This window comes from Orycteropus afer, unplaced genomic scaffold, assembly GCF_000298275.1.
Source record: "Orycteropus afer afer isolate SDZICR_OR568_19922 unplaced genomic scaffold, OryAfe1.0 scaffold00373, whole genome shotgun sequence".
Lineage (NCBI taxonomy): Eukaryota > Metazoa > Chordata > Mammalia > Tubulidentata > Orycteropodidae > Orycteropus > Orycteropus afer.
In genome coordinates this window covers 2,272,434-2,283,428 of record NW_006921960.1, presented here as the reverse complement: position 1 = coordinate 2,283,428, position 10,995 = coordinate 2,272,434, and the positions used below count along the sequence as shown (strand labels likewise).

The window sequence follows — 10,995 nt, the reverse complement described above, 5'->3', positions numbered from 1 at the left end:
ATATATGATCTTGGATACACTCCCCATTTAGACATACCTAATTGTTTAGCCTGTCCTCCTATCTATCTGTCCATATACCCATGTTTGCTTTCACTGACAACTCAGTACTGTGTATGCAAAAGGGTTCATATCTGTTGTCTGTACTGCCCATGTACCTCTCTATGTCTTTCTCATCCTCAGTGCTGCCATATTGGTCACTCACATTTGGTACATTGCCCTTCTCTTTCACCCAAATCAATATGTATCTCTATCTATCTAACAGCGTTCCCTCCCCTCCCCTCCCACCCCTGGTAACCAACAAACAAAATTTCCTCCTATAGTTAAACCTTTCCTTAACTTTTACAATAACAGACTAATACAATATTTGTCCTTTTGTGACTGACTTATTTCACTCAAGAATTTAAAATTTTTTAAAAATATCTGTTGATCATTAAATTGCATTTGCTGAGCCCTATGTATGGACTCACCATCATGATAACTTCTTTGACAGATAAGCTAGAAGTGACACTATAACACTTTTCCTCAAGAGAGTTATAATATTACTAAAAAGATTGAAAAAAAAAACAGGAAATTCACATACACATATGTCATCTGCTCATCTGTGTAGAACTGATATAAACTATCATAGAGACTTAGGATAGTCATGAGAAAGACAGCATGGTTGAGATGGGACTCAGATGCAATTTGAAGTTTATAAGATCAAGCGGAGGTGAAAAGGCATCAGAGCTTAGAGAGAGTACAAGAAAATGTTCAGAAGGGAAAGCCAAAGGTATGTTTTGGGGAGCAGTGAAAAGAAACTGCAGAGTCTTGGGTGGCACAAACAGTTAAGTACTCAATTATTTTCAGAAAGATTGGGAATTAGAACCCCCACCCCCACCCCCCAATACGTGCCTTGTCCTGTTCATATGTGTCTGAAAAGTCACAGCCTTGAAAACTCTGTGGAACAGTTTTAGTGTGCAACATGTGGGGTCACAATGATTGAGAGTGAAATTGACATTATTTTAGTTATTTATATGAAAAATAAATAAATCTAGCCTCAGACTCATGGGTGCACTGGTGAAGAGTAGGTGATATATTTAGGAAAACATTCTGTGTTAAATTATGGAAAGATTTGAATTCTTTACGGAAATGTTTTTACTTTATTTTTATAATGATTATGTTAAATCCTTTTGGGAAAAGCAATGGAATTATTTAAGTAGCGTTTTTTAAAAAAAAGTACTTTGATGACTCTCATATAGGTAGATGGAAAGGAAAGGAATTATAAGCAGGGCTGTCACTGTTGTTTTGCTGATAAAGTTCTGAAATTAGGGAGATATTATAAGGAGAGAAAGGAGTAGCTAGATGTGAAAGGACTATAAGTTTTCAGGGGGATGTGATAATGGATTTTATGTGAGTGGGTAAAAGATTTTTCTGTGGAAAACAAAACAAAACAAAAATCTACTTCTGAACTGTGATAATGTGGTTTACAGAAACAGTAAGCTAGATTGGGAGAAAAAGTGACAAGTTTCTTTCCAGGCAAGTGTAGTAGGATGTGATGTCAGCATATCTGACTGTAAAAGCGCAATAGGAAGTTGGAAATATACAGATGGAAGTTTGGGAATGAGGTCCAAGTTTGAGATGTATGAGTCAGAAGCAGTGGAAATAATAATCAAACACAGCTGTGGTAGGTTCTTCAGTGAGATGAGAGGGCAGATCTTAGCTCTTGAAAATGTTTACCATTACTGTATGCTACAGTATTAATAAAGAAAGCATAGCTAGAAAAAAAGGAAGCAGGAAGTTGTTATGCTTCAATACTCAAGATATAGGTATGAAATCCAAAGATATGAGATCATGTGTAGTGATATAGAAATTTTCTTAACAGCCTCTGATTTATTGCTAGCCATGATTTGCTAACTCCCTGTAAATAATTATACTACTTTTTGATGAAGGGTATAGTTGGCATTTTATTCGTCATCTGGCTTTGATATTAATTGAATGACAATGTTATCACTATTATGACTTCATAACTTCTTTCATGAAAGTAGAATGTTCTACCATTGATTAAACCATGCATATAGATCCATATTTCTTTCTCCAAAACTTTTAGGGATGGTATGTTATGGAATTCAGAATATTTTAGGCTTTAAAATTAGTACTGTATTTATACTGTATACTGAATAGTGCTCCTACTGAGATCTTATAATCAAACAGTAACATTTCTCTAGAAGAAAGTATCTATACTCACTTTGAGTAGGATTTGTAAAGAATAAAAAGAGCCCCATATCATTTCAACACTGATTTCCCTACTAAATGAGTTGAATTCAGGCTTTGTCACTAAGTAAAAAAGCGTGTGGATTTTGAAGGTTGTTTTTGCATGTCGTTTGTATCGTTGGATAAAGGTTGTAGATAATGTTATAATTACAGAAAGCACTAACCAGGAAAAAAAAATTAAAAAAGCAAGAGGACAGAAGGTTATGGTTTGGGTGGGGATGGATGGTGATGGGACTATTTTAGAGAGAATGGTCAGGAAAGACTTTGAACTAAAGATAGAAATTGCAAAAGGGCATAGCAAGTGTAATGGGATAGAGGGAAGAATTAGCTTGGCCTGTTTGAGGAACAGCAAGATGATCTGTGTGGCTGAAGTGGAATAAGTAAGACAAAAGCTGACAGAAGATGGAATAGGAGCTGTGGTCAGACAGGAAACAGGAGCCAAACCATCATGGAGCCTTCCAAGCCCGGTTTTTATTTTCAATGTAATGGGATGCCATTGGAAAGCTTTCAGATGGTACAGGTGTGCCCTGATTTATATTTTTAAAAATTCAATCTGTCTATGGGATATCTAAAACACCATAGGTCAATAGAATAGAGACACTCTAAGAGGCTATTGTGGAGATCAAGGAGACCTGGTGGTGCAGTGTTTAAAGCACTTGGCTGCTAACCAAAAGAAATTATGGTTAAGGGAAAATTTGAACCCATTAGCCTCTCTCTGGGAGAATCTGTTTCTGTAAAGATTTACAACCTTGGAAATCCTATGGGTAAGTTCTACTTTGTCCTATAGGGTCACTATGAGCCAGAATCAACTTGATGGCAGTGCATTTTGGGGGGTTTATCATTCATATAAAGAGATCTGGTGGCTCAGTAGTTAAGTGCTTAGTTGGTAACTGAGAAGTCAATAATTCAAACCAATCAGCCACTCCATGAGAGAAAGATATGGCAGTCTGTTTCCATAAAGATTACAGCCTTGGAAACCCTATAAGGTAGTTCTACTCTCCTATAAGGTTGCTGATTTGGAATTGACTCAATGGCAATAACTTTTTTTTTTTCAGTTTTTATAATTATTAGACATAGTTATAGCAATAGGAATGGCTGGAATATAATAGTGGCTACCATTGATTGAAGGAGCTTTGGTGGTGTAGTGGTTAGCCATTAGGCTGCTCACCAAGAGGTTGACAGTTCAAATCCACCAGCTGCTCTGTGGGAGAAAGATGAGGCAAGCTGCTTCGGTAAAAACTCTGTGGAACAGTTCTACCCTGTGTTATACAGGGTCACTGTGAGTCCGAATCAACTTGATGCCAGTAGTTTTTTTTTTTTTTTTTTTTTTTAAACCATTGATTGACTTGCTATATGACTTGCCTCTTCTAAACTTTTTACATTTCTTAACTCACTGGATCCTTGTACTCCTACAGCTACCTTGTTTTTATTTGCATTTTAAAGATTAAGGAACCAAGACAAAAAAGGTCAAGTAATCTGACCCAGGTTGTTCACTTAATAAGCAGCAGAATGGAATCTGGATCCAGGCCACCTGCTCCAGGGCCTCTCTTTTCAGTATATTCTACTAACACTTATATCATAATGTTTCTAAGACATTGTGTGGAAACTGCATTGTAGTCTTCTTACAGTTGTCCCTCAGTGGGGACAACTGAGTACAGTTGTCTGTGGGGTATTGCTTCTAGGACCCGTCCACTCTTGCAAAACCAAAATTCTTGGATGCTCAAGTCCTTTATGTAAAGTGGCATCATATATGTGTATAACCTATGAATATCCTCCTGTACACTTTAAATCATCTCTGTTGCTGCTTTTATGTGCCATTGAGTTGGACCCGACTCATAGCGACCCCTCCTTGGGTTTCCGAGATAGTATCACTATGGATGTAGATTGCCCCATCTTCCTTCCGAGGAGTGGCTGGTGGGTTTGAACCGCCAGCCTCCTGGTTAGCAGTCAAGTGTCTTAGGCACTATGCTACCAGAGCTCCCAAATCATCTCTAGGTTACTTATAATACATCATACAATGCAAATGTTATATAAATAGCACTTCATGCTCCCACTTAGACTTTGAGAGATTGTGTTGACCACTTTGTTGCTTTTTAAGAGCCATTGTTTTCACAGAACCAAAAGGTGCAGACAACACAAGTAGCAAGGAATGAGATGTAAGGCACACAAGGTTCAAACAAGGAGTCTGAGGATCTGTGAAATGTCAGGAGGCTACAGGAGGGTATGCCTTCTCATCGTATCATTCACAGGCATTCAGCATAGTGCTTGGCACACAGCAGATTCAAGTTTTACTCTCTGCATCTTTTTTTGCATATTGTTAATCTACAGTTGGTTATATCCATTGATGTGGTACTCACAGATATGGAGGGCCAAATGTAAATGATAATTAAGCAAGATAAAATGAAAAGGAAGAAAAGGAAAATATTAGAAAACATTTTCTTCCCCTTTCATAGATTGCTTGCATTGTCAGAAAGAATTTAACTTCTTCTATCTTTTTATCTGAGACAGCAGTTTTCCATTCTAGGATTAAGATGGAGTTTATAAAAAAAAAACTGTATTTCAAAATGCAAAATAATATTTGATTTCTGCAAATTAGAGTGTTGTGTTCTCTCATCTTACTCATCTGTAAGCTTTTTTATTATTCATAACTTCTGCAGAATGTTACATACATAAGAAGAATTTGGCTATTGTTTTTATCAGTATTTTAAATAAATGAATAAGAAGAATCATGTCTTTCTTGAAGTTATCTTTATGTACATCTGTGCAACATCTTACCAATAATCTTTTCTTTTTTTTTTTTTTTCCTTAATATTTTCAGATTGGGTTGAATTTAGTCCATATGAGATTGGCATGGCCAAATATGGTACTTTTATGGCCCCTGACTTATTTGGAAGCAAATTTTTTATGGGAACAGTTGTAAAGAAATATGAAGAAAACCCTTTGCATTTCTTAATGGGTAAGGATCCAAATCTATCACTACAAATTTGTTTAAGTTTTGATGAATTCTAAATTATCTTCTGTTTTGTTTTATTTTAGGTGTTTGGGGCAGTGCCTTTTCTATATTGTTCAACAGAGTCTTGGGAGTTTCTGGTTCACACAGTAAAGGTTCCACAATGGAGGAAGAATTAGGTATTGTAAAAACATGCTTACAAAGCTATATGATTAACTTAATTAGCATATATATACATATGTGTGTATGTATATATATATATAAATTAATTAATCATAAATCAAAAACCAAACCCCACCCACTGCCATCATGTCAATTCTGACTCACAGTGACCCCCTTTAGGTTTCTGAGGCAGTAAATCTTTACGGAAGTAGTTTTGCTTCCATGGAGGGGCTGGTGGGTTTGAACTGCCAGCCTTCTGGTTAGCAGTCAAATGCCTTAGGCAGTATGCCACCAGAGCTCCTCTATAGTTGTTAATAATTTGGTTAAGTTAGCCTAAATATTTTCTACAAAATCATATGTAAATTGCTTAAGTATTATTATGATATTGAGCTTGTGAAATTTATAAATACCATGATCCTTAAAAATAATCTTCACTAGTGCATTTCCATTCCTTTTCCTCATTATATATCTAAATATACTATTTTTGTCAGTGATTTCTCCTTTCATCAAATAAGGAAAAATTTTAAAGATTACCTTCATCAACAGTTGCACACTTATAATCATGTTTTTCACAGTTTATTTTTTCTTTCTCTTAAAGTCTAACTCAGTAGACTTCTGTTTCTTGTACCTACTAATTTATAACAACAAAAAAAGGAAAAACATCTTCTGTATAACTCTATAAACCATAACTAATTAATTTCTGTAAACCTAACTCCATAGCCCTCTGGTTAGCAGTCAAGTGCCTTAGGCACTATGCTACCAGAGCTCCTGATACGTAATGCTATTATTCCTCCTGCAAGAATTGGTTTTAGTTATTTGGTATTTTATTTTAGATTTATATTAAATATAATAAACGTCAGGAGCTCTGGTAGCATAGTGGCTAAGGCACTTGACTGCTAACCAGAAGGCTCGCGGTTCAAATCCACCAGCCACTCCTCAGAAGAAAGGTTGGGCAATCTACTTCCTTAGTGATACTTCCTCAGAAACCCAAGGAGGGGTCGCTATGGGTCTGCTCCAACTCCACGGCACATAACAACAACAACAACATAATAAATGTCTATAGCCCTTAATATTTTCTTCAAGAGCATCATTTGTATGTTTGGATAGTTCTTAATAAGTAATGGAAAGTGTACCTCAAGTAGACACACGCTCTGGAGAGAACAATTATGGGAGAAGGAAGGGCTGCTTATGCACAGGGAGATAGCTCAGGGTGCAGAAGAGTATGAAGGGATGGACACTGGGAGGAGGTAACTATGAGGAGGAAGTGGGAGGGGAGCTGTTGCATTATGGTAAACTTTGGTCAATGTCATGAGACAAAGTATATGTGAACTGCTGTATGAAAAGTGAATTTACTCTGTAAATCTTCACCCAAATCCTAAGAAAAATAAATAAATAAATAAATAAATAAAAATAAAATAAGTAATGGAAAGTGATCTTCTTATTTCATTAGCACCAAGGATTTTAAAGTGAAAGTATAAACAAGTGAAGGCAGTTTGTGCTAGTACTTGCAACTGTCTTCTGAAAATCCCTCAATTAATAAGCAATCAAGCTTAACTAAGGAGTTCTGGTGGTGGTGTGGTGGTTAAGGCACTTGGCTGCTAACCAAAAAGTCAATTATTTGAACCCAACAGCTTCCACGGAAGAAAGATGGGGTGATCTGCTTCTGTAAAGATTTACAGCCTCAGAAACCCAGTAGGGGTCACTATGAGTCAGAATTAACTAAATGGTAGTGAGTTTGCTTTTTTTTTCAGTCAAGCTCAACTGAACTCCTGAGCCCATTGTGACCTAAAATACTGACAACTTTCTCTTAAATGAAACTACCAGGCAACACATATTAAGCTGAAATTTTCTTAACCTGGCTTATTTTAATTAATGTTATACCCCACTGATTGTTCTGTTCTCAACTCTAATTTTGAAATAAATAACTCATCAAAAATAAAATTTTGAAATAAATAACGCTTCTCTAAATTATGTGAAAATTTCAGGGGGAAAAAAAGAAAAAACAGTAGAAGTACCACGTTTTGTGGCTCCATTTCTGTTGAGTAATCAAGATAAACCTTTGGTTGGTTGTTTTTTCTTCTAAGGCAGGAGGAGAATAGGACTGAAATAACACATCTTAAAGATGGTTTAGTGATGGCTAAAGGCCAAGAAAAAGGAGAATGTTTTGTTTTTTATGAGATGTCTCTGAGAGCAGTGCTTTGGCAGCTTATTTACTCTTTCTGTGCGTCAGACGTGGAGGGAGAATACTGTGTGCTTCGGTGGGATGAATGCTCCCTCAGATCAAGTCAGGGTTTCTGGAAATGAAACCAAAGAGGTTTGTTGTTGTTATGTGCCCTCCAGTCGGACCTGACTCATAGCGACCCCTCCTTGGGTTTCTGAGGCAGTATCACTAAGGAAGTAGATTGCCCCATCTTCCTTCTGAGGAGTGGCTGGTGGGTTTGAACCGCCAGTCTTCTGGTTAGCAGTCAGGTGTTATGAGGACTTCTGGTGACCCTTTCATCCACTGGCTGATTGAAGTCCTACCTCTTATAGGGAGGGTTAGAGGTGGTTTGGGTCTGTTTGTACCTTCTGAAGAAGAACCTTAAGGTAAATTGGACCACAGTCAGGTGACTCTGAAGAAAAGTCTTTACTCCTTTCAAGAGTTTTGAGTGTGAGAAATTTATGCTGGTGAATAGATGGAGAGTTTACAGAAGCTTAAATATAGTTTTATTTAAGCATGGTGGCAAAGTATGTAATAGTTATTGAGTTAGCATTAATTATGTGACTCCTGAATATTTAGACTTTTACCTATTTGTAGCTATGAGAGCTCTTGAAATGAAAATTAAGAAAACACAGCCTCTTTTTAGATCATGAGGTAATGGGTTTGTTTTTGACTATTCTTTTTAAGCCAGAAAAGTCAGGTTGACTGTGTTGTTGAGTAGTTAACATGTTAACATTTCCTTTTTTTTTCCCCCCAATAGTTTTTCAGTTTGGGTCTGGCTTTTATTCTTAATATTGGAATCATGGATAACAGAAACCCTTGAAGTCAAAGAAAGATGTCCCCTTTTAATTTTTTTTCTTCCGATAAGTGATATTTGTAAATTTGGAGTCAGTTTCCTAATAATAAATAAATATATATATTTTAAACATATGTAGGAAAAATGTCACTGCATACAAGGTAGTTTCATATAGGTGTCCAAAGAAAACTTGATTTTTCTACAAATGACTATTATCAGAATGATCAGTGTATTCCATAATTTAAGTGGTCTTTGCTTGGAAGAAGATAGTTAATTATTATACTAGATCTTACTGCTGTCTTTGTTTTAGGAATTATGGTTGCTCTATTAGTTTTTATAACTGCTCTCTTGATATGTTCAGCAGGAAGCACACATTCTTGATAGCAAAATGTGCATTTCAACACTTGATTTTAAGTACCATTGAAAATAAAAATATAACTTATATTAATAGCTTTTATTCTCTTTGAAGAAACTGTTCTATAGTCTACATGTAAATTTTGGTTTTATTTTTTATTTTACTTCATACTTACCTTCATACATACCTTAAAAGTATTTAAATTGAATAATAATGATTTTTTTTTATATATATATAATAAGGCTCTTTCTATAATAAAATTATCCTTCTTGGAGAATTAAGATAAACAAAAATTTATTTTTTTCCTATCATGTGAAATATTATTTTCCAGTGAGAAATTTGAAAATACTGGTAATTCTAATAAATCTGTTGTTGTTGTTATGTTCTGTCTAGTTGACCCCAACTCATAGTGACCTCTCCTTGGGTTTCCAAGGCGGTATCACTATGGAAGTAGATTACCAAACTTCCTTCCAATCTGATAAATCTAGGCTTACTAAATTGATCCCAACTTACACTATTAATTCTAGTAGACTTCTTTCTGTCTTTTATGCTCATACTACTTCCTTGTAATAAATCTAACTGGCAGTTTCAACATCTAAGATGCTTCTATTGTTATGCTTTCTTTCCACAGAAAATATTACAGCAAAACATATTGTGAGTAATGATAGCTCAGATAGTGATGACGAATCACAAGGGCCAAAAGGTAAGTGCTCCAGAACCTTCTCTGGAGAGATCCATGGGGAATGATATGAGTATTTTGTCTGATTGCCTCACTCAAGGCACTAATATTAGCCTCAGTTTAAAGGACTGAAGTAATATGATTGTAGCTTTTTATTGAGAAAAAGAAGATTAAATATTGCATATGTGATAAAAGATACAGAATATAAATATCCCTTATTTCTTTTTTCTTGATTCTTTTCTTTAGTGAAAGCTTGTTACTTTATACTAGTTACAGATTTAATATTCAAGAATATTTCCAGTTGAACAAATGTAGGTCAAACATTGAGACAATAGAAATGTTGAATTGTTTTATGTTTGATTAGGCTGCCAGGCTTTTCAGCATGGAAATTTTAATTGGGGACATTATTACCTGGCTTTAAAAAACAAAATTTTATATTTTAGAATTTTATTTTTATGTAACATGCAAAAAATATATTTTCTCCCCATCTCTGAGCTGTACATCACTACCAGCACCCCATCCCTTAGGAGGGAAATCAGTGATGAAGTTGGGTAAAATTATCAAGAAGTTTTGTTGCATATATTACTTTTCTGGTATAAAAAAGTAGCACTTTCACCCTTTGACAAGGCAGTTTTCATTTTGGTGTAGGTCCCAGTAGTCAGTGGTGGAGAGAGGGCAGGTAGAAAATGAGGATCAGAGATAATTTGCTGTGAACAATCTATGGTAAAAAGAAGTGATTGTACACTGTGACACAGTGTTTTGGATAGTCATTTATAAAAATGTTCCCAATAGTGAAAAAAAGTAAGTAATAAGGAGTGACTTTATAATAACTGGGTAAACATTTGGTTTGATTTGACTATGATCATTCAAATTTTAAACTCTATTAAATACTTTCTTATCCCAAACGATGAATTTTACCAAGTATATTTTATCCTTGCTTGATCTTCACAAAAATGAAAATTCTTTCTTCATTTTATGGAATTGTTGGGTTGTTACTTCATCGTGAGATGAGTTTGTGCAAATTAGAGAACTACAGCTTTACAGATGTGCAGTGTCTTATGAAAATTAAAAGAGACCTTTTCCTGAAGAGACAAAGCTCTCACCTGGGCCCAGGTCTTGGCCAGTGGGTTTCAGTCCTTATTTTCCCATGGTTTTGCTGCCTTACGCAGCAGGTGATTTGCTTACTTAAGCACAGAAACCTTGGTCATTAGGTGGTGGTGGTGTTATGTGCTGTTGAGTTGGACCCTACTTATAGCGATCCCTCCTTAGTATTCCACTGTGACACATGCTGAGTTTTATATACGCATGTATGTAAAGATCATGAAAATGGTATCAGACTGGGCAATGTTTAGTTCTGTTGTACATAAAGTCACCAGGAGCCAAAGGCAACTCAATTTAACTTGTAACAACAACATATTTGTATACAGAATTTCCACATGTAAGATCAAATAGAGTTTAGGCAGGTGAGGTTATCCTCTAGCCTAGGATGTTTTTGAATTTGGATTATGCATGAATAATATTGATGATGATGACTATGCTTTTACTGCTACTGCTACTGAAACTACTTCTTCTACTACATAGTATTTATAGAGAATGTAATATG

General features: G+C 35.5%; 1 protein-coding gene across 1 annotated transcript in view; it reads left to right on the top strand.

The window, feature by feature from the left end:
- PLA2G4A (phospholipase A2 group IVA) overlaps positions 1-10,995 on the top strand; it is a 185,651-nt gene that overhangs the window by 129,941 nt on the left and 44,715 nt on the right. Inside the window, exons 11-13 of the mRNA XM_042782573.1 lie at positions 5,069-5,206; positions 5,287-5,379; positions 9,345-9,416. Coding sequence (XP_042638507.1) covers positions 5,069-5,206; positions 5,287-5,379; positions 9,345-9,416 — 303 coding nt within the window. The remainder of the gene's footprint in view (positions 1-5,068; positions 5,207-5,286; positions 5,380-9,344; positions 9,417-10,995) is intronic.